The sequence below is a fragment of the Pan paniscus genome, chromosome 11 (genome assembly GCF_029289425.2).
Source record: "Pan paniscus chromosome 11, NHGRI_mPanPan1-v2.0_pri, whole genome shotgun sequence".
Classification (NCBI taxonomy): Eukaryota; Metazoa; Chordata; class Mammalia; order Primates; family Hominidae; genus Pan; species Pan paniscus.
In genome coordinates this window covers 89,192,607-89,216,040 of record NC_073260.2, presented here as the reverse complement: position 1 = coordinate 89,216,040, position 23,434 = coordinate 89,192,607, and the positions used below count along the sequence as shown (strand labels likewise).

Below are 23,434 nucleotides of genomic sequence, written 5' to 3'. Positions count from 1 at the left end.
ATTCTGATGCCATGTCTTCTTCAATACCATTTTCCTTTCCTTAATGTCTCTCATCTCCTCTTTTTTTTCTTCCTCTTCTTCCTACTTCTTTTCCTCATCCTTTCTCACTGTTTGCCCATGAGCAAGTATCTAGTTTATTTCTTGCTATCCCTCTCTGTCTTTTGCCCTATCTTTGGCTTTATGGCATAATACTCCTTAGAGTAGGTACTCTAGGCTTTGGGTCCTGGCCAGTGGTCTGGGTTGAAGACAGTTTTTAGTGGACAGAAGCAGAGTGGATTGGGAAATGCTCCCTGCTTTGGACTATAGGGAAGAACCTCTCAGTTGCCTCTGAAAGTTTTCATGCCCTTTCGAGCCTTTAACATCATGTTGTTCTTTTCTCTGCTGTCCTCTACGCAGGCTATGGTGAGTGTCTCCAGAGCCCTTTCTCATCCTCTTTAAAAGTCTGCATCCCTGGCTGGTTGCAGTGGCTCATGCCTGTAATCCCAGCACTTTGGGAGGCTGAGGCGGGCGGATCACAAGGTCAGGAGTTCGAGACTAGCCTGACCAACATAGTGAAACCCTGTTTCTACTAAAAATACAAAAAAATTAGCCAGCCGTGGTGGCGAGTACCTGTAATCTCAGCTACTTGGGAGGCTGAGGCAGGAGAATCGCTTGAACCCGGGAGGCGGAAGTTGCAATGAGCTGAGATCGCACCACTGCACTCCTGCCTGGGCGACAGTGCAAGACTCTGTCTCCAAACAAACAAACAAACAAAAAAAATCCTCATCCCAAATCACTTGGGCCCTTCCCAGCTGTTCCTCCTGCTTAGGCTGATATTATGACTTCTGCCTTCTCAGCGTCCTCTGCCTTTAGGAAACCATGTGCCTCTCCAGGGGCTGCCCCTAAAGCTTGGGCTTGGCAGATACATGGGGCCCCCTATGCAAGAGTGTGGCTAGCAAGGCAGCCCCAGCTCTCAGACTTAACTCTCTGTCCTGCTTGATTTGACTGAGGCTTCAATGCCCTTTTCACTTGCCAAGTGCCCTACTTGTAGGCCTGCTGGCCTCTGCAGCCATCCAGGGATTATGTGGGCTTGGGGAGGTGCCAAGGTATAGAGGTTAGCATGGAATCATTTTTCTCCATAATGGCTCTTGAATGTGACTCTGACAGAGTTGTGTGTCTCTATTATTCTTAATTACCTGTTTTCCTACTATAGTTCTAAGCTTTTCATTTTCCTTTGCCTTCCCATAAACAAGGAGTTTCTGTGGGGTAGGACACTAAGAAGAGTGAAAGAAAAAGAAACTCTTTGGATGATAGATACCCTGAAGAAAGTGCTGTTCTAACATAGTTAGAGCAGCCCCCTGAGGGCCTTGGGTTTTGCATCTTAACCTGGGACACTTGTCACCTGTTAGGGCGGTTGCTGTGAGTGACAATAAAAATAGAAAGTACTGTAGTAAGCTATAGTCAAGTGGCTTTGGTCACTGAAGCTCCCTCCCCCGGACTTTGCCAGCCCTTGGCAGTGGTCAGGGCTAACAGCAGATCTTCCCTGACAGTCACTGGTCCAGTCTCGGAAGGCAGGAATCACTTCTGCAATGGCTACACGCACTTCTCTTAAGGACGAAGAGCTGGTAAGTGTCCCAAGTGCTTTCATAAGTCCACTGGCCTCAGGACTGGTGATCATCTCTGTAGCCATGCTATTAATAATTGGGAATTCTGGGAATTCAAGAGTGCTGGACACACATTGCTGATGAAAAAGATAGATAGCATCAGGTGTTAGTTTTCCACACTGGGAAAGACTCTAAGCAAGTCTAGATTAGAGAGTAAGCCCAAGTCTCATGTTGAAGGGTGTGACCACTGAACTCAAGGTTTTATGATGGACCTAGTACCTTCTGTTTTCTTAGAAAGCGTGAATGCTGGAACACGGCTCGGATCCAGCATCAGGTCCAACCTGTGTTGGACAACCAGAAGCACACTATATTGTGGGCCTCATTCTGCTATGCTGGGCTCTGGGCTGGGCCAGGATAGAGCATCTTCTTCATTGCCAGAGGAGACACGAAATCAAGGTCCTGATAGTCCCACAGGGTCTCAGTTCTGGTATCTCCCTGCAGAATCCAAAAGTCATGGGGACCAGGCATGTTGGCTTATGCCTGTAATCCCAGCACTTTGGGAGGCCGAGGCAGGTGGATCACTTGAGGTCAGGAGTTCGAGACAAGCCTGACCAACATGGTGAAACCCTGTCTCTACTAAAAATACAAAAATTAGCTGGGCATGGTAGCATGTGCATGTAATCCCAGCTACTTGGGGGCCAAGGCAGGAGAATTGCTTGAACCTGGGAGGTGGAGGTTGCAATGAGCCGAGATCGTACCACTGCACTCCAGCCTGGGCAACAGAGCAAGACTCTGTCTCAAAACAAACAAAAAACAAAAATCATGGGATGGGGTATGTGTCTTTCAGAAATCCCACGTGTATAAGAAAACCCTGCAGGCCTTAATCTACCCCATTTCGTGCACCACTCCTCATAACTTTGAGGTCTGGACGGCCACTACCCCAACCTACTGCTATGAGTGTGAAGGCCTGCTCTGGGGCATTGCCCGGCAGGGCATGCGCTGCAGCGAATGTGGAGTCAAGTGCCATGAGAAGTGCCAGGATCTGCTCAATGCTGACTGCCTGCAGCGTGAGTGCCCTGCGGGGTGAGGGGCGGGGAGTGGGGCAGCAGGGGCTTTCCAAAATAGTCTGCAGCAAAGAGCTGGGATGGCTGAACCAATCATTCCCCCAGTCCACCTGATTCTGAAACCCTATCCATTTCAGAGAAGGTAGGATTCTGAATCAATGGGCATTGCCTTTCCAAATAACAGGTCTTACACTACCTTCTTAAGCACCTTTAGGAAAAATTCTTTGAGCTTTCTGTGGTAGTGTAGCTAGAATCTTATAGGATTCAGTTGATCCCAGAGACTGAACTTTGTAGTGTATACAGCACAGCGGCCTTATTGTCCAAATGACAAAAGCATCAGGATCTGAGGCTAATGAGAGGAAAGAAATAGAGTTTTGTGGGGTTCCAGGCCCCACAGAGGAACCTCCTAAAGCCTAGAATCTAGGACTCAGGGAAGGCAGCATTCATTACTTGTTTTTAGACAATAGTGCCAGAAATAGAAATGTCAAATGAATCTGGTAGAGGTCCAAGAGGAGAGTATACCAGACCCCCAGGGCCTTGGCTAAATATATGACTTGTCCTGCCGTGATGGAGTGGGGACAATAGGAGCAGGAAAAGCAACAAGTTCTTGTTAGAGGAAATGGTAGCGCTCAAAGTTCATATCTCCTTGCTCCCCTCCTGCTGGGCTTGCACTCACTGTGGCTGGACCCCAGGAAAAGCAGGGGTGAAGGAAGTGGGAAACTATTTTCCTGCCCTCCAGACCTCCCAGGTATTACCCACAAGCCAAGCTGTAGCACTGAAAGCTTTAAAGATTGTGCTAGGAGAAGGGAAGGTCACCTCTAGACCCACAAGTACTTCATTATCCCAAGGACAGCTATGACATATAAAAGGGGACCAGGGAGAGGCCTGGAGCAATTATTCATGGAAAATGTCCTTTGAAGAGCCTCAAATTGGTGCCAATGGCAAGGCTAGGTTAGATGTGAAGAGACACGTAGGACAGAGTCAGCGGAAGAGATGGGCTCTGAAAAGACTGCCTGAAGACAAATGCTAGTAATGACTTGGCCAAAATCCATCATGAAGGGGTGGCAAGTGCAGGTGCCAGAGGGCCCTTGCTTAATTGCTGAGAACTAGCAACCAGGCTGGCTGCATAGTTTCTCCACTGCTCTGCAGCCTCTCCCAGGCCCCATTCCTCAGCTCAACCCTTCGTCTGGTAGGTGACCTGTTGTGTTCCTGGCCACCTTCAGGGGCTGCAGAAAAGAGCTGTAAACATGGAGCTGAGGACCGGACCCAGAACATTATCATGGCCATGAAGGACCGCATGAAGATCCGAGAGCGAAATAAGCCAGAGATCTTTGAAGTTATCCGGGACGTCTTCACAGTGAACAAAGCTGCCCATGTGCAGCAGATGAAAACAGTGAAGCAGAGTGTACTGGATGGCACCTCCAAATGGTCAGCCAAGATCACCATTACTGGTGAGCAGGCCACAGTTTGAGGGGACAGGAAGGCCTGGGCTATGGGGAGGAGACTGGGGAAGAAACATCCTGAGCGTGAGGGAGCAAGGGATTAGGGAGAAAGAAAAAGGAAATCACTGGGAAGGAAAGGCCTCATTATTAATCACTTCTCCTTACCTAGACCCTGGTGCCGGAGAGGCAAGATTGCTATCTGCAAACAACATGAACCATAATACAAGGATTTGCTAACAACCTAACGCTGTAGACTTGGCTAACAGTTTGATATTATAAGAGGTGGGGGGAGGGGGAAGGGGAAGGGCAGGGGACCAGGAAGTAGTTAACCAGTGGTTTGCTAACTGGGTGGGGCTGAAGCATGTATATATCAGAGGGTGTAAAGATCAATATAGAGATAAGTGGTCAGTTAGGGCTTGGGTAGGGAGATGGGATGCTTGGGCTTTAAGGGAAAGGCTGGTGGCCCAGGACGAAGAATAAATATGGAGGAATGGGATTACGGTATCTGTGCAAGGAGCATAGACTGCTCTAAGATGGAAAGCATATGAGTAGTGTTGTGGGGGGCTTCTGAACGACTCTGAAGCCTCCTATACATGCTTGGGTTGCAGTGGTGTGTGCCCAGGGCCTACAAGCCAAGGACAAAACAGGATCCAGTGACCCTTACGTGACTGTGCAAGTCAGCAAAACTAAGAAGCGTACCAAGACCATTTTTGGAAACTTGAATCCTGTTTGGGAGGAGAAGTTCCATTTGTAAGTCACAGAGAGCTTTGTCTTACCTGGGACTGTGTGTATTGGGGGAGCAGGATCACATCCTGCCATTCTGGGCTTGAGCTTGAAGATTGGGCAAAGGCAGGGGAGAAAACTCATTTCTCGCATGCTTCGTTCAGACATCAGCCATTCTTTCTCTGGTTTTCTTCTCATGAGCTGTTGTGTCAGGGTTACTGTGCCCATGCCCTGTCTTCACCAGGGCTATTAAAGGGGCCCTAGGGCACCCCATCCTGCTTTTTCTAGCAGTAGAAAGATTTTACTACTTTACTGCTCAGTGACAGAACCAGGGACTGACTGCCTTATTGTACCTCCTACCCTTGCCTAGGAAGGTACAGTAGGGTTAGGCTCTCATAAGGAAGGCTCTTATAAGGAGTGAGGAGGGAGTGTCCTTGTCCTAAAACTGGGTAATTCTGGCTTAAAAGTGGAAATCTGGGTTCTGAAGAAGATGCTGTTTCCCATAAAGGTAGTGTTTCTTCCTGCCTCAGTTTCTACCCTCACTCATTTTTTTATTATCTCACTTTCTTACAAACTATTTCTTATGACAGTAAAGGATGGTTATTGAAAAATGGCAAACTAATGTCTGAGAATCCACATGCTTTGTCGATCCCTAATAAGGCCTAGGGTCAGGATTTTGGATTTGAATCAGCCAAGCAGGCTGGCTATGTAGAGGCCTCCTTCTGTTGGCTCCTCAGAAGATTCATGTAGAAAGGGATTAAGGCCAGCGTGGTGGCTCACACCTGTAATCCCAGCACTTTGGGAGGCCGAGGCAGGCAGATCACCTGAGGTCAGGAGTTCCAGACCAGACTGGCCAACATGGCAAAACCCCATCTCTATTAAGAATACAAAAATAAGCCAGGCATGGTGGCAGGTGCCTGTAGTCCCAGCTTACTCGGGAGGCTGAGGGAAGAGAATCCGCTGAACCTGGGAGGCAGACATTGCAGTGCACCAAGATCATGCCACTGTACTCCAGCCTGGTGACAGAGTGAGACCCCGTCTAAAAAAAGAAAAGAAAAAAAAAAGGGATTAGGATATAGTAAAATTCATCTCTAATCCAGAGATAATATTAATAGCTACCAGGAGAAACACCTGTTTGAGAATCTGAATAGTTCCTGCTTGAATTCTTCTTATGACTAATTTAAAATGAACTAGCTCTTGGTCATTTTTGCCCACTTTTAGTAAACAGTTTATTAAGCTCATATTCTGTACAAGACACTATACATAATATAGTGTGTCCAAAAATGAGTAGAACAATCCCTGGCTTCAAGAAGCTCCTTGTTGATTTGTCTATTATCTTCTCACAGAGCAGTGGTTATACTGTAATATCTTAATGGAATGTGGAAAGATAACATAAGAACATAGGGAAAGGAAGAGCAAATTTTGCCAGTTACAACTTTTGGGTGAAACAACAGATCCCAGAAAGCAACTGTTGGAGAGGAGAGCTTGAGACAAGACCTGGGAAAACTCCTTTCTCCAAAGCAAACCCGATAGAGGAGATGACAATTCAATGGGATATGATAGGCTAATATAGAAGTTCACCAAGCACATAGTTAGGCAGATGAGAGAGTTAGATAGAAAGCCAAACAGTTATAACCATATGGGCCTACCATGGACATGTCTAGCACCTTTACTGACTTCATGTCTTGGGCTCTGAGGATGGAGCTAGCAGTTGCTTCCTGGAGCTCCGTGGCATGTCTAGCTATTTTCCTCTTGGTGTTGCTGATACAGCTAGCTGTATAGGAAGTCAGAATTGACCTGAATTACTCTTCCCTCCACCCCTTGCCCTTTGTTCTAGGACAATAAGAACTGTACAGTGGTAGATAGAGCCACCCAGGCCGAGGAATGAAGAGTCATTTGCTAGGATAGCCCAACTTTCTTGGAACTTTTGTACTGCTGTCCTCTGACTTCTCCTCTTTCAGGGCCTCAAGTGCAGCTGTCGGAGCTTTTGGGAGGGAATAGGAAGTAACAGGATTTGGCGCTACTGGGTCTGCCCCTAACAGAGCCTGCCTAATTCTCTCACAGTGAGTGCCACAACTCCTCTGACCGCATTAAGGTGCGTGTATGGGATGAGGATGATGACATCAAGTCAAGAGTAAAGCAACGCCTAAAGCGAGAGTCTGATGATTTCCTTGGCCAAACCATCATTGAGGTTCGGACCCTAAGTGGCGAGATGGACGTCTGGTACAACTTGGGTGAGGAAACTGGACCCGAGAAAGTTGCTTGGAAGGGAGAGCATGAAGGGGACCTGGGAATAGTCCTTCTACCAAAACCACCATCTGTCCCCAAAGCATACCTCTATACAGAGCCTGTCTCACCTGCAAAGAACTGACTGTGGGGAGGGATGGGGGACAGAGGAGTGACAGTGGCTGTGAATCACTCTGGCTGAACGTTCTCTAGGTTTCAGAAGGCCCTTTAATCTTCATACTAGTGCTTTTGTCCCCCCTCCACACTCCTGTTCTCCTACCCAGCTAGTTCAAGGGTACTTGTGGAATATGTGGTCACTGGAGTGATTCAACCTATTTGGTGAGTCCTTGGGTTGGCCCCTTCTCTTCCTTGGGTTAAGCCAGAATGGAACTATCTATGCTGTCTAGTTGCATTGGTGTCAATCTCCAGTCTTCTTTCCTTCCTAGAGAAGAGGACAGACAAATCAGCCGTCTCAGGGGCTATCCGACTACAAATCAGTGTGGAGATCAAGGGGGAGGAGAAGGTAGCCCCATACCACGTGCAGTATACGTGTCTCCATGAGGTGAGCCAGCCCTTGGTAGGTGGGGGATCAGAAAGCAGTGCTGGGCAAGGCCTTTGGCCATAAGTAGGATTGCTAGGTGGTTGGAATCTGAGGCCCATTTTAAATTTTATCCTTGATTCACTCTGCTACCCTGGAGAGTCCAAGTGACTGAACTCAGACTGCATTCTCTTCCACTAATGTGAGAACAGCCTACTGGGGCCACAGGAGGAACTGAGCAATGACTGGAAGGACAGAATTTCTGTGGAACCTTGTGCACATTCTTCTGGGCTTTACCACCAAGTTTGTTTTTGTTTTTCATATGTGTTTAACCCATTCCCTTTCTCTGCTCTGTCTCCTGCAGAATCTTTTCCATTACCTCACAGACATTCAGGGCAGTGGAGGAGTCCGCATCCCTGAAGCTCGAGGAGACGATGCCTGGAAGGTGTACTTTGATGAGACAGCCCAAGAAATTGTGGATGAATTTGCCATGCGTTATGGCATTGAGTCCATATATCAGGCCATGACGTGAGTCTCTGCTGGGGCACCAGGAAGTGGCTACTAATCACTGGGGTGGCTAATTAAGGCACACTGACATGGTGGGCAGGTCCTTAGTGAGGTAGCATGCAGTGATTCCTTTACTTTCCTCTCTGAGCTGGGTGAGATGGGTCTATGCCCCAAGACAAGAAGGGTATATGTAGAAAAAGAATGTTGTAACTCACGGAAAAGGTATTTCTGTCTGCCTCAGAGTTGAGGGAACTCTGCAGGGAAAGAGGCATGTGAGAGTATGCAAGGACAACCTGCCTAGACATCACAGGCCTGAGCAGACAGGGTATGTGTGCTCGTGTACATGTGTTTGTGACAACTGGTCTGGCCTAGACTGGCCTGGGGGTTCAAAGAGAACACTAAACTGCAGGGAAAGCAGCTGTGTATGGAGTTGACCAGGACTCCTTGAATGGGAATTCCAGATTGCTATGAGAAGCAGGGTAGCCTTTCTGTCAGTGAGGCTGCCCCTAGAGCTGTGTGCAGAAAGTAGCCCTAGGCAAGAGAGGGCAGCAATTGCCCTGGCTGTGCTTCATTTATCCCATAAACTTTTAGAGTTCCTGCTTGGCTTTTGCTGCAAGCCCTGAAGAGTCTTTGAGGCTGAGGGTGCTGTGTTTTTCAGGCACTTTGCATGTTTATCATCCAAGTACATGTGTCCTGGTGTGCCAGCAGTGATGAGCACCTTACTGGCCAACATCAATGCCTACTATGCCCACACAACTGCCTCTACCAATGTCTCTGCATCTGATCGCTTTGCAGCCTCCAACTTTGGGGTAAGTATCATGTAAACACATATGTCTGCATTTGTTACCAATTAATAAAGTTTGATTTTTTTTTTTTTTTTTTTTTTTTTTTTGAGACAGAGTCTCACTCTATTGCCCAGGCTGGAGTACAGTGGCGCGGTCTCGGCTCACTGCAACTTCCACCTCCTGGGTTCAAGCGATTCTCCTTTCTCAGCCTCCTGAGTAGCTGGGATTACAGGCACCCGCCACCACGCCCGGATAATTTTTGTGCTTTTAGTAGAGATGGGGGTTTTGCCATGTTGGCCAGGCTGGTCTGGAACTCCTGACCTCAGGTGATCCACTCACCTCGGCCTCCCAAAGGGCTGGGATTACAGGCTTGAGCCACCGTGCCCAGCCAAGTTTGATTTTTCTTGGCTGGTCCTATAGAGTTACTTGATGTGCTTAAAATTCAGATAGCTACCATTTTGATAGATGAACCTTGTTTCCTGTTTCCTTATGGGTATGCGGACTATACTAATAGCCTCTCCTCACACACAGATAAAGAAGAGAAGGTGGTTGGGGGTGGTACCACCTGGGCTTGGCCAGAACCCCTCTGGGCCAACAACTTGGTTGAATTACGATAGTCTTCCATATTCTTCAGTCTTGCAGGTCCACAAATGGATTTTTTAAAATCTTGTTCAGTCTGTCTGTGACGGATTCATATTACTTGAGTTGATATGAGACTGATGTCTAAGCAATGATGCCAGTGTGCACTTGAACCTGTTCCTTTTCTAGTGTCCAGACTGTTTTCCCTATCCAGGGTGTGCCCTTCCTGGGGTAAGGTACCTGAGAAGTTGAGTCATTACTCAGAATGTCACCTGACATTAATTCAGTATAAGCTAGATAAAATAATTCTGACCCAACACAAAAATTACCATTTTGGGCATAAAGTTACTGATATCACCCCAATTCACTGAGTCTATGAAATCTGACTTTTTTGTACTAATGAATTTTTTTTGTTGATAGAGCCTTTCTGTAGATGTGTAACTTATTAAGCCAGTCAAATATTTGTTCCATTTTGCCTCATCTCATTATGTATTGACTTAATCAACATCTACTCATGTAATCAATATATGAGTTCTAGGAGTGGGATGCCAACATCCTGCAGGCATATGATTCCATGTTTAATTATACTTTTTCTATGAAAATCAGCTATTAAAATAGTATATGTTAGATATTTTAACATTTAAAAAGTATACACTATGGGAAATGTGTGTGGAATGTGGTTTAAAGAGAGACCCCTTCCTGCCTGTCCTGTTATCTTTCAAATGCATCAGTTTCTCCCTCCTATCATCACTGCTAGGCTGTGGCTGTATAACTGTTATGCACTACCCCGAGATAAGTCAGGAGACCTCAGACTCAAGAGAGAATGTGTTTGGAGTTTCTTCTTATCTAACTAAGATAAGTTACAGTCCCAAAGGTATAGAGATGCACTGGTCATGCCCTATTGACTCTCGTATAGAAGGAGCCATTTCTCCCCCCAGGGACTTGGCTTTTTCCTTGTCAGTGTGAGATTTCCCAGATTGGGACAGAGCTGCAAAGAGATAGAACAGGGACTTTCTATCTCATTTTTTCCGTTACACTGTTTGTTGTTCTTCCCATGGGCAGGGATGTGTCTCCAACCCAATGCCTCCCGACTCTTTCTACTCATCCAGGGGTGGTTCTGTTTCTGTTATAGTTTAGGGGACTCAGACACAGGTTCTCTTTTTCTTCCCCTTTATTTGTTTCTCACCCTCAGAAAGAGAGATTTGTAAAACTGCTGGACCAGCTACACAACTCACTGAGGATCGACCTCTCTACATACAGGGTGAGTGAAGACATGGCTGTGGGCAGGATAATAGATATCAAGCACAGTCCCAGAGAGACTGTAGGCCAATCTTGGCTATAAAGATTGAGGCCAGGGAAAACTGGTCTGTGTCATCACATCCACCCAAATGGCCAATGCTACTGACACCTGTGGTTCTTTTAACTCCAGGGACCATGTGGTGTATAAATAGCAGCAGGTATGGTTAGTTTTTATAGACAGTTGTCTTTCCAACCTCATTCTTAACACTCTACTAAACTCTCTGGTGACATTCTCATTAGGGAGTTTCCTGAGGATAATATCTTCCAGGAGTACCCTTTTAAAAAATTAGATACCTAATTACATTTCTTTTTTGCATTTTTCCATACTCTCCTCGTTTTCCAGCGGAGGTGTGAGAATCTGGCTAGGGGACAGAGAATAGCTTGGCTTTTGCAAGTAATCTGTATCAGAGAGCATGTCCATTCCTAGTATAAAGGGAGGAAATAGGTATAGTAGGAGGATGGTTACTGGGACAGGACAGGATAAGGAAATGGGCAGTTTCTTAGTTCCTCCTATGTTAGATCTTAGAAATGGCTTCATTACTTGCTTTAAAGTGTGTGAATTTTCAGAACAGGCAATATATGCACATTAAAAAGTAAGTATAAAAACAACCTTAAAGTCAAAAAGAAATGAGGTTTTAATTGTCTGCACTCAAGTGCCCTCCATTTGCACAAATAATGGACAGCCGACTGTATATCTTATATTTGGCATATAAGTAGCCATTTGAAGGTTTAAAAACTGACCACTAATGTGAAGACAGGCTCAGCATCTCCCTTCAGCTCTTCAAAGCAGCTCCCTCCTAAGACTCGTGCCAAAGTGAATGAAGTAAGGATGGCTGGAAATTCCTAAGGAACTCACTCCAAAAGCAGTTCTGGTCAGAGATCTGCCATCTGCTGGCTGCAGAACAGTAGAAGAGCTGGGTTCTATTGTACAAAAAGTACAGGTCCTGGACCTCAGTTTGGTCTGTAGTGTGGCTCCACTTATATTCCAGGATATACAGTTAGATTGTAACTTTCGAAGAACTCACTGTTGGTGTGTAAGAATCTTCATCCAAGAAAAAAGCATGTGTGTAAGTTTGTGTGTGCCTGTGTGTTCCTTTGTACAAGTGCTTATACATTGCATGGGAAGTAGGGCTGGAGGAGGATGTGTCACTTTCTAGGGTGGGGAGTATTAACCCCTGCTTTTGGCAAGAGCCTGTTTGCATCAATAGAAAAAAGAGAAGGAGACCTGTAACTTTACAGTGTTTTTGGCCAGCTCAACTAGAGAAAAACCCAGTAGGTAACAATTAGGGAAGCTTTTGATATCATCACTTTTGGCAGGGAAGGTTTTCATAGTCCTCTGTTCCTTTCTTACATTTGCTTGATTTGCAACAGAATAATTTCCCTGCTGGGAGTCCTGAACGGCTTCAGGACTTAAAATCCACAGTGGATTTGCTGACCAGCATTACTTTCTTCAGAATGAAGGTAAGAAATGGACTGGGGCTTGGGTGGTGCTGGGCTGGAGACCTGGCTACAGGAACATGAAGAATGAGAATCATTGGGCAGAGTCTGAGGCTACAGGATTCATCACCTCTAAGCTTACATTTCTGTGTACCTGTTCCCTGGGTTACTTCTGAGAGAGCACATAGACTATGGATCCATGAGGATGGGGTGGAAGTTTTCCCTGTCAACTATCCTGGCAATTTCATCACAGGGAAAAGTCTAGGGACCCAGACAGGGATGAAAGAATCTAGAGTAGGTTTGGGGTAGTGCTAGGAGAATATCCCACCCAGGTGAGCAGGTCCTTGGGCCCATATTTCTTCTTTTAATTGGCAGGTACAAGAACTGCAAAGCCCTCCAAGAGCCAGCCAGGTGGTAAAGGATTGTGTGAAGGCCTGTTTGAACTCCACATATGAATATATCTTCAACAACTGCCACGACTTATACAGCCGCCAGTACCAGCTGGTAAGAGGTTCAGGATCAGGTGGGGCCAGCTGTCAGTGGCTCTTTGGAGCCTCAGTTTTCCTTCATGATGGTGGTGGAAAAGCACTCAGGACAAAGTACTTGATGTTCTCAAGGGTGAGTGAGTTGTGGAGTATGAACCATGTGGACCATGTGAGATATGTGGATGGAAAGAGACCCCTGGGCAAGATGAGACATACCTGAATTGAACAGAAATGGCAACAATAATGATGTTGAAGAAAGTAAACCTAAATTCACGCACAGTTCAGGGGTTGAGTAGGGGAATTCTCAGTCCATCCCAGAGTCTTTTTTTCTCCCTCAAGTTTAACTTTATTCTGACTCTTGCGGACTCTTGTCGCAAGTTCTGGGCTTCCTTCCTCTGAGATCTGAAGTGGTCTCTGAGCTGCTGGCTCCTGGAAGCTTTACTTTTCCCTCTAATTACTTCTGTCTGAAATGTGTGGTTCTTCTGGGTTGTATTCATCCACTGGCTATCAAGACTGACCCTATCCTTCTGTGAGGCTGAGCTACTTCACCTGTTTTAGCCTGGCACCCTAAGTCAGTACCTGGTGACTTAGTACATTTTCCCAGATCCTTCTAATAGTATCCCCGATCCATGCTCCCAACTTATTTCAAAGCCAGAACTTACTTCTAGCTCCAATTACTCAATTACAGTTCCAATCTTAGGAGTTTCTTGCTGACCATACATTTGCAGAGTGGATTCCCTTCAGTCCAACAAATATTGAATGTTTGTTCTAGGCCAGGACTGAGGAGAGCACAGTGCTCCTTCAGTAAGTTTGCAGTCTCATAAACATATATATAACTCTAATCAAAAGAGTCTGTTTGAAGGGCCTTGAAAAAGGGATAAGATTAAAGGAATTCCAAGGAGGAAGAGTCTTTTCGCACTCTTGATCAGATACCAGGAAAAGCTACATAAAACAAGGAACATTTGAGATAGACCTTAAAAGGCAGTGGGATTTGGACAACCAATGATGGCAGGACAACCTAAATGTCTTGGACATTTATCTTTAAGTAACTACATCCAATTTGTAAAGCTTCCTAGGAACACCCTCATAAAGACTAAGATCTTGTTCCTACTGCCTCTTCTCATTCCCAAGTGTACTTTCTGTGCCAGCCATGTATTTAAGGCTTCTTCCTTTTAAGGTTTGTAAAGCCTCCTATTGATTCTGAAATCCATGGGAGGTTTTCCTGAGGCCTTTGTTTTACTTGATACATTCTAGGCTCCTCTGTCATCTGTCTATGAAGTCTCTGGTCGAGGAAAGACACTGTTCTCATAAACTATTCAGGGATACTCTTTAGCCTTTGTATTTTGGTATCTGCTTTTTACTTTCTCTCAATTTCATTTTTTCCTTATTCCATATTTACACTGGCATAAACTCTTGATGTGTTTTAAAATTTCCATCTGTTGACCTTCAGTCATTGGTTTATTCATCCATTCATTCACTTAACAGAGCGTTAGAGACATAAAGTTGAGTAAGAGACATTTCAGCCTTTGGGGATCTCATTGTTTAGTGGAGGTCAGGGCAAATTACTACATTTATTGTTTTTTTGTTGTTGTTATTTTGTTGTTACTATGTTTTATTGTAGTTGTAGTTTTCTGATACATCTACACCAAAGGTTCACAGAGGGTGCTGTGGGAGCCCAGACCAGGGATGTCAGGAAAATCTCTCAGAAGAGGCAAAGTTCAATCTGAATTTTGAGGAAGGAGTAGGAATTAACTAAAGAAAGGAGCTGGAGGGAAGGGGCATACCACAGAGAGAATAGAATGCTTGGAGGCACAGAATTATGTATGAGCTTGTTAATTTAAAGAAATGTAAGCAGGCCGGGCGCAGTGGCTCAAGCCTGTAATCCTAACACTTTGGGAAGCCGGGGCGGGTGGATCACTTGAGGTCAGGAGTTTGAAACTAGCCTGGCCAATATGGTGAAACCCTGTCTCTACTAAAAATACAAAAATTAGGCAGGCATGATGGTGGGTGCTTGGAATCCCAGCTACTTGGGAAGTTGAGGCAGGAGAATTGCTTGAACCCAGGAGGCAGAGGTTGCAGTGAGCTGAGATCGCGCTGCTGCACTCCAGCCTGGGCGACAGAGTGAGACTCCATCTCAAAAAAAAAAAGACAAAAATAAGATAAAGAAGTATAGCAATTTAGGGTACTTATGGCATCCGGCTGTGGGATTCAGCTATCTGGGATCAAATCTTAGTTCTGCTCTTTAAAACTGCATGACTTTGGACAAGTCATGTAACCTTGCTGCCCTTCACTCTCCTCATCTGTAAATGAAGGTGATAATAATTTCTGCTAAATGGAGTTGTTGTGAGGATTAGATAGGATAATGTGTGTAAAGGTCTTAGCAGAGTGTGTGGCACATAATAAGCAGTAAATAAGTGGTGGTGGTGTGGTAATAGCTGGAACAAAAAGAGTTGTAAGGTATGAGGTTGAGAGTCATATTCTGGAAGATGTAAACTAAGGAATTTAAACTGTATTGAACGCCGTTGAAGGGCTTTAAGCAGAGGAGTAACACATTGAGATTTTCTTTGTAGAAAGATCACGATAGCTGCAAGGAGGAGGGATTGGATTGAAGATCAAAGACCAGTTCAGAAATCCTTGAATGATAAGAGCCTGAGCCAGGACAGTGACAGAAAAATAAAAGGAAGAGATGTATTTAAGTTATATTAAAGATTCTGTCCTGGTTTCTAGGAACTTCTTGATAATGAAGGCTTATTAAGGACTGTGGAAGCTTTCCAGTGACATATGACATCCCACATAAAGGCCCTGTTCCTGTCCTTCTGGGCAGCTCCACCTTCACCTTTGACTTAGTGGGAGATAATGTGTGTTCCAGCCTCCCTGTGGTGACTCCTACTTCACTTTTCTGGGCTGTGAATATAGAGTGATTTCTCTTTACCTGAAAGTCACCATTGTATTCCCTTGCCTCTTCCCAAGTAAGGCCCTATCTTATCTAGCTAGGCAGATAGCTTCCTAGATGCAGTTCTTCCCCCTAATAACTTCAGGGAATCAAGGGAAGTCCTACTCCACTGAAAGGCTGAAATGCGCACCAGATCTGTTCAGTAGCTCCTGCAGAAGTTGAAAGAGCTTCTCAGACCTGAGATGTGTATGTGTGTGGTCGTAGTGTGCTGTCAGTAGACGAATACCACCAGAAGAGGAGGGCTGCCTGCCTGTAGGGGCCGCATAGAAGTAGACCTATTTAGTAAGGCTGGAGGGGCTGTTTCCTTTAGCCAGCGAGTTACTCTGCCCATAGCAACTGAGAGAAGGAAGGAGGATGGGCATCCTTATGTCTCTTGGACTGACCAAGTTTATCAGAGAGAACTTCTCAGCGATAGGCTCCCTGTGTTCAGGGATCTCACAATAGTCACTCTTACAGAACAGGGATAGTCTTGTGGAAGACAGGCTCTAGGAGAGGAAAGGTCCCTGATTCTAGAGGAAGAGGTATAGGGAGGGGAAGAGAAAGAGGATCGTTGGAGACATCCTCTACATTCTACTCTGACTCTTTCTCCCTCTCTCTCACTGTGTCCTCTGGATCAAGAAGCAGGAGCTACCTCCAGAGGAACAAGGGCCCAGCATTCGGAACCTGGATTTCTGGCCCAAGCTCATCACACTCATCGTGTCAATCATAGAGGAAGATAAGAATTCCTACACACCTGTTCTGAACCAGTGAGTATCACCCTCTTTGGCCCTGTCTGTTGGTGGTTGGTCTGTCCATCTGTCTAACAACCTCTTTCTTTCCTGTCTCTGTATGTTTGCAGTGCCACCTCTTCTTCCTGTCCATCCATCTGTCCCTCTGTCCCTTGTATCTGTCTGGGTAACTGTTTCTGGAGACAGGTGTGGAAATATAATGGGGGTCCCTGGCCAGACTGAGCCAGCCTCCCTGGAGTGAGAGACTTCTGGGACTGGGAATGCCATAGGAGCCCCAGGGGATCCAGAGACCATGTGTGTATGTGTCTGTCCACTGTGAATGAAGTGGGCCCTCTTATAGCCCACCCCCACTTGCCCTTTCTCCTCCAGCTTATTTAGCCTGCGCCTGCTTTCCAGCCTCTGCCTGGAGAGTCTCTACCTCTCAATTCCCTGCCTTCTGGGCATCTTCTGCCCCCAGGCCCGTCTTGCCTACGGGGATCCCTTCTGCCCTCACTTGTCCTGCCACTGGCCCCTGGCCCCTGGGCCCCTTTTCTCCAGATTGGACCTAGCCCTGTTCCCTAAGCATCTCCTCTCTCCAATATGACTTCCAAGAACTAGGCACTTTAGCCTTGAAATGAATCAAATCAAATGGCTCTTGCCTTATTCTCTGACTGTGGTTTCTTCTGTCATCCAGGTTTCCTCAGGAGTTGAATGTGGGAAAAGTCAGCGCAGAAGTGATGTGGCATTTGTTTGCCCAAGACATGAAATATGCATTGGAGGGTAAGGATCTGTTCAAATCAGTGGGCTGCCAGGCTCCTAGCCCAAGCTCCTCGTTCACTGTCCCTTTCCTCTTCTAGACAACTACAAGTTCTGGGTGAGTGGTATAGTGAGAAACTAAAGGAATTCTAGGCCTAGTGGGATGTAGGCCCCAGGAGACCTTGGGTGGGCAAAGTTGCAGCCAAAGGACATATGAAAATGGCTGTGTGGATGTAGGTTCCTCCTTCCAGCTTTGGAGCAACTGCCTGTTCAAGACCTTCCCAGCCCAGAGATGAAATTCTCCCATGGTGGGTGTTCTTAGGTGGCCTACTTCCTGGAGAATGGTCTTGGGAACCTTCAGTTTTAAAGAATCAGAGAACCTTAAATACACAGATAGATGTAATTGTTTTCTTATGTTGGGGACTCTCTGGCCTGGCTTTTCTTGCAAGCTGCTCTGGATTAGTATGACAATGCCAGGAAGATACTTCTTCCCTCACTTCTCCTATAGAGCAGGGCCACAGGCAAATTATTATTCATCTTACTCATTCAGCTTGTTCTTTTATTCATTTCCTACCTTGGTCCACAAAGATATCATTCCATACCTACATCAGACCTTCCTATCTGTACCCATCTGTACTCACCTATTTAGCAGCGTTTCCTGCCATTTTATGTGTGGTAGTCTCTCTACTCAGTCTGTGAAAGCCCATCTAGGAGGAGGAGGAGCCATCTGGGCAAGGACAAAGCAGAGTCTGGATCTGTTATTTGGGTGGGATGGCAGGGCAGATGAGCCACCCTCAGATGCTTGAATGTGTGAGGTTTAGAATCAGTGAGTCTTGAGATTGAAAGAAACCTTGAAGATCTGTGTTACATTTGAGCCAGCCACAGACTACACGCGTACATTCTGTAACACAAGCCCAGAGCAGGGCTGCCTGCTGTCAGGCCAGGGAGGAGGTCATTGGTCTCTCCCTCCAGATGCCACTTAGTGAGCCTGATGGGGAGTACAGTCTCAGTTCTTGAAGAACTCTGGCTCCAGTGGGTTTGGGGGAAAAGAGAAAACACCTATGAAAAGTGAATCAACTCCACAAGAGAAGTAGTGTGAGGTGGGGCAGAGGTTTTCAAACAGAAGTATCTTAGGAGCTAAGTTGAAGGGGAAACCCAGAGGCTAGGCTCCAGGCCTCTTGCATGATGACAGCTCAGCCAGCCCTGCATTTATCAATCTTACATGGAATTCTAGCTGAGATTTCTTTTGAAAGGGGAGTTCTGCTAATGTTTAAAACAAACACAAAAGGATTGAAAACTTCTACTTTAAGAGAAAGAATTAATGTTGGCCTGATTTCATACCTCAATTTCACCGCCTATGTAGCACTGTGAATTTGGTCCAAACTACTTAATTTTTATGAGCTCCCATTTTCTCATCTGTAAAATGGGAGTGATGATAGCATCTGTTTCTTTGAACTGATGAAGTACTGAGATGTATTTAGCATACTGCCTGGCACTTACTCAGCACTGACTAAATCTTAGTTCTTAAGAACAATAAGAAACCATTGCAGGCTCTTGAGCATAGATGCAATGTGAACCCAGCAGTATTTTAATAAGATCTACCTCAGTGGGAGATGAGGGCAGCTAGAATAGGGAGAGACTAGAATCAGAGAACGCAGATAATGAAGAGCTGTTGTAATAATTTAGGGATAGAGGGTGCTGGGATTAGAGACGAGAAGTGGAGAGAGGAGAATGGGCTTTGATAGACATTGGAAGGAAGCCAGAACAGGACTTCGTGATTGTCAGAATATGGAGGGCAAGAGAAGGGGAGGAGTTTTGGGGGCCTGGATGATAGGAGAGTGGCATTGACTCTGACTAAACCAAACACCGCATATTCTCACTCATAGGTGGGAATTGAACAATGAGATCACATGGACACAGGAAGGGGAATATCACACTCTGGGGACTGTGGTGGGGTAGGGGGAGAGGGGAGGGATAGCATTGGGAGATATACCTAATGCTAGGTGACAAGTTAGTGGGTGCAGCGCACCAGCATGGCACATGTATACATATGTAACTAACCTGCACATTGTGCACATGTACCCTAAAACTTAAAGTATAATAAAAAATAAAATAAAATAAAATAAAATAAAGGGTGAAACATTAAAAAAAAAAAGAAAAGAAAATGCTGTCCGTCACCAAATATTTTGTAAGTCAACATTATTAAGGTATTATTTATAGACAATACAATAAGACCACTTTAAGAATACAATTTAATGAGTTTTGACAAATAAGCCCAACTGTGTAACAACTCTCCCAATTAAAATATGAAACAAAAGTTCCTTCTTGCCACTTTGCAGTAAATCCCCACTCCATTCACCAAATGTTTATTGAATATTTTCTCTGTGCCTGGCTCTGTGCTGGTTATTGGAACCCAATGAGATGAATAAGGCATAGCACCATCCCTTAAGAAACTCACAGAGCAGTCTAGAAAACAGTCGTATAAATTGGCAGTTACAACACAAAGTTATAATGCCACAAGAGGAGTAAGTATAGGGTGCTGAGAGCACACAGGAGAACCATGTAACCCAGACTCTGAGGACCTGGGAAGGCTTCCTGGAGGAGGTGATGTACAAGCCGAAACCTGAAGGGTAATAAGATTTAGCCAGGAGGGTGGTAGTGACAAGAAAGGGAGACACAGAACATTTCAAGCAGAGGCTACAGCATGTCCAAGACCTGGGGTCTAGAGAGAGCTGGCATGCTTGGAGAACTGGAAGCAGCAGTTCAGTGTGACTAGCACTTCAGAGGGTAGGGGAAGAGATAAGTAAGACCTGAAGATGGAGAGGTGTGACGGAGTCAGATCGTGAAGGAGGTTGTAAGCCATGCATAGGCTTTTGGACTCTCTCTCTCTTTTCTTTTTTTTTTTTTTTTTTTGAGTCTCTCTGTGTCACCCAGGCTAGAGTGTAGTGGGCTGATTTTGGCTCACTGCAACCTCCGCCTCCTGGATTCAAGCGATTCTCATGCCTCAGCCACCCGAGTAGCTGGGATTACAAGCATGTGCCACCACACCCAGCTAATTTTTGTATTTTTAGTAGAGACGGGGTTTCACCATGTTGGCCAGTCTGGTCTTGAACCCTAGCCTCAAGTGATCCACCCCCCTCAGCCTCCCAAAGTGCTGGGATTACAGGTGTGAGCCAATGCACCCAGCTGACTTTTGGACTCTATCTTGAGGTAGCTGGGAGCCACTGACATATGTCAAGCAAGGGATTGACATGATCAGATTATTATGTAGAAAGGCCAGTCGCTCTGTCTACAGTGTGGAGAGTGGATTGGGAGGCAGAATGACCAGTCTGGAGGCTATTATAGTAATCCAGGTTACAGATGGGGGCAATGAGACCTAGGCAGGTAATAGCGTGGCTAGAAGGAATGGATAGATTCCAGAGACATTTGGAGGTGAAATCAGGGGCTGGCGATTTAACTGGGTATGAATAAAGAGGTAGAAGGAAGATTTGAGGATGATGCTCAGCATTGAACAAGAGGGTAAGATTAGTTGGTGTACTCTGTTCCACTTCAGCTGGAGATTTTAAGATAGTGAGAGACAGGGGCAAGTTAAATCTAGGCATGATGAAATGTTCCATCCAAAGCTTATATAGGCCAGGCGTGGGGGCTCACGCCTGTAATCCCAGCACTTTATGGGCCTGAGGCGGGTGGATCACCTGAGTTCAGGAGTTCATTACCAGCCTGGCCAACATGGTGAAACCCCAACTCTACTAAAAATACAAAAATTAGCCAGGTGTGCTGGCACATGTCTGTAATCCCAGCTACTCAGGAGCCTGAGGCAGGAGAATTGCTTGAACCCAGGAGGCAGAGGTTGCAGTGAGCAGAGATAGCACCACTGCACTCCACCCTGGGTGACAGAGCGAGACTCCATCTCAAAAAAAATAAGAAGTTTATATAGACGTTACCAGAACCAAAGAGAGATTAGGGGGAGATACCAGCAAACTGGGTAGTTGAAATCATGAGGTTGGAAGAGCTCTCCAGGAGGAAAGGAGGGAGTTAGGTGGAAGTCAGGGGCAGGAGGTTATGGACTGGCCTTTCTGACAGATTACCCCACCTCAAACAACTTTACTGGAGCATGACTCCATGGGACTTGTTAGAATAGTTTAAAGTGTGACCGGTGTTTCAGAACTTGTCAGTTAGTTTTTATACCAGAGAAGTTAATACAGAAATTAGGGATAGGGGCCAGAGTGCAGATAATAAATTGACAGAGAAAGTGAAAATTATATGTAGAAACAGTAACTTGAAGGTCCCTAAAAGAAAGAGTTAGGGAGTTATGGAGTGATGGGCAGCCCTGCTTGAAAAGGAAGGAGGAGGGCCCTCCTGATGTTTCTAGGTTCTTAGACTGGTTCCAGAACAGCAGGGGATGGGGGTGGAGGAGAGGGGCTCTCTTTTGATGTCCCTGAGGGTCTCTCTGATGTCCCTGATTTTTTCACTCTCTTTGTTGCTCATTGGTGTCTGCTCTGTCACAAGCAACCACTGTCATTCGTATACGAAAAGTCCTCTTTCTGGGTGGTAAGAACATTTAGTTGTCCTTTTGCCTCTAGTCTTACACCTTTTCCCTCTTCTCCTGCTCACTGCTTCATAGAAGAGACTGCAAATGCAACTTTAGGTTGAGACAGTGCTGCCTGCAGTGCCAGGGAATGAAATTCCTGGGACTTGAAGCCCTTTGAGGCAGAATCCCGGGCTTCCATTTCCTCCTTCAGTGTCTGCTACACTAGTTCACAAGGGCCAGCTGCCCCAGCCTGGATGTTCCGCCTTGACTTGGAGGAGCATCACCCATGGCAACTCAAAGTTGAGCAACAAAGTCCCCAAGGACAGTGGCCTTCTCTTCTCTGCTGCTTAGTCCTCTCCCACATTTGCTTGCTTTTACCATTATGTTGATGTGTCAGCATACAATTGATTTTTATTATTCAAATTAGTGCTTCAACTATGAAGCGGGTAGATGAAGAGAACCTATGGGTGTGGCCAGTGCTCCAGACTCTGAGCAAATTGTGAGTTATCTTTGTCTTGGATTTTCCAGAAGGCTCTGGAGATTCAGCAAGATGACTTTTCAAATTTGTAGTAAGTGCCCCATTTTCTGCAGCATGATATGTCCTTTCATCTGGCTGTGTTTCCATAGTTTCCAAACTGACTATTCATATTTGCATACTTCCCTGAGAATTCATTTTTTCAATGTCTCAGCTCTGCCCTGGAGCCCTTCAGTTTGTCTCAAGATTCCATTACACCATGGCTGCCCAACTGCTCTGTCAACTTGGGCCCAGTTTGATTTTCCCTGTCTCTGTAGTTGTCACTGACCCATTCATGCCATGTACACCTGCTCATCTCTGCCTTTAAGCCTGTCTGAAGGATGACTCAGCTACTGTGATCAGAAAGGCCCTGGAAAACCATTGTCCTCTACAGTCATGGGCAGTCTCCCTACTAATCAGCATCAGCACCCATGGCCCTTTCTCCTCTTCTACACCAGAGGCCAGATGCTAGAACAAAAAGACCACTTCCAAACGCTAGAGCAAAAAGACTGCAGGCTTTATCTGGGAGTCTGGCTTAGTCTTTCTAGAGGAAGATTTGGGCCAAGCTTGTGGAGAGTTGCTGAGCAGAACACTGGTGGGGAGAGATGGCTGTGAGAAGGAGGTTGGGAGTCACCCTTGTCCTAAGACATCTGATGGAGCTGCCTGACCAGATCTGCTGCCTTGGGAAGGCTCAGGAACCATGGCCTCTACTGCTGGGACCTGACCCAACCTTTCTCCCTACCACTAGAGCATGAGAAAGACCATCTGTGTAAAAGTGCTGACTACATGAACCTGCACTTCAAGGTGAAGTGGCTCCACAATGAATACGTGCGGGATCTGCCTGTCCTCCAGGGGCAGGTGCCTGAGTACCCAGCGTGAGTCATCATGTGGGCACTACAGAGGGAAGGGAGCCCTCTGGGTGGGCAGGGCTAGTATCCCCAATTCATTTCAGCAAGCCAGTCTCGGGGACTGCCTGTTCAGGTACCACCGTAGACAAAGAAAAGTGTTAAACTGTGCCCTGCCATCCCGAGGATCCCAGTCTGGTGGAGCTGTCAGGAAGTGGCGTATTCCCACCGCTAGTTCTAAGCCCCTGTTCTCCTGCTGTGGCTGCAGGTGGTTTGAGCAGTTCGTGCTACAATGGCTGGATGAGAATGAGGATGTATCCCTGGAATTCCTGCGTGGGGCCCTGGAACGAGATAAGAAGGATGGAGTAAGTCAGGGGCTTTGGCTGCACCGGGTTCAGGCCAGGTCTCCCAGCAATTAGCTATTGGCAGAAGTTCCTGGGCTTTGGCCAGGATGGCTATG

At 46.1% G+C, this 23,434-nt stretch overlaps 1 protein-coding gene across 8 annotated transcripts in view; it reads left to right on the top strand.

Annotated features, from left to right (window-relative positions):
- UNC13B (unc-13 homolog B) overlaps positions 1–23,434 on the top strand; it is a 246,905-nt gene that overhangs the window by 215,171 nt on the left and 8,300 nt on the right. For 5 of the 8 annotated variants that reach the window (XM_055092058.2, XM_003829825.6, XM_003829826.6 and 2 more), the window contains 15 exons: positions 1,530–1,604; positions 2,431–2,650; positions 3,871–4,098; positions 4,698–4,839; positions 6,877–7,046; positions 7,485–7,600; positions 7,941–8,104; positions 8,742–8,892; positions 10,640–10,708; positions 12,118–12,207; positions 12,559–12,687; positions 16,240–16,367; positions 17,023–17,108; positions 22,878–23,004; positions 23,243–23,339. In XM_055092058.2, the coding sequence (XP_054948033.1) occupies positions 1,530–1,604; positions 2,431–2,650; positions 3,871–4,098; positions 4,698–4,839; positions 6,877–7,046; positions 7,485–7,600; positions 7,941–8,104; positions 8,742–8,892; positions 10,640–10,708; positions 12,118–12,207; positions 12,559–12,687; positions 16,240–16,367; positions 17,023–17,108; positions 22,878–23,004; positions 23,243–23,339 (1,992 nt within the window). The remainder of the gene's footprint in view (positions 1–1,529; positions 1,605–2,430; positions 2,651–3,870; positions 4,099–4,697; positions 4,840–6,876; positions 7,047–7,484; positions 7,601–7,940; positions 8,105–8,741; positions 8,893–10,639; positions 10,709–12,117; positions 12,208–12,558; positions 12,688–16,239; positions 16,368–17,022; positions 17,109–22,877; positions 23,005–23,242; positions 23,340–23,434) is intronic. The other 3 variants (XM_008955225.4, XM_055092057.2, XM_057298717.1) reach the window with 1 other exon arrangement.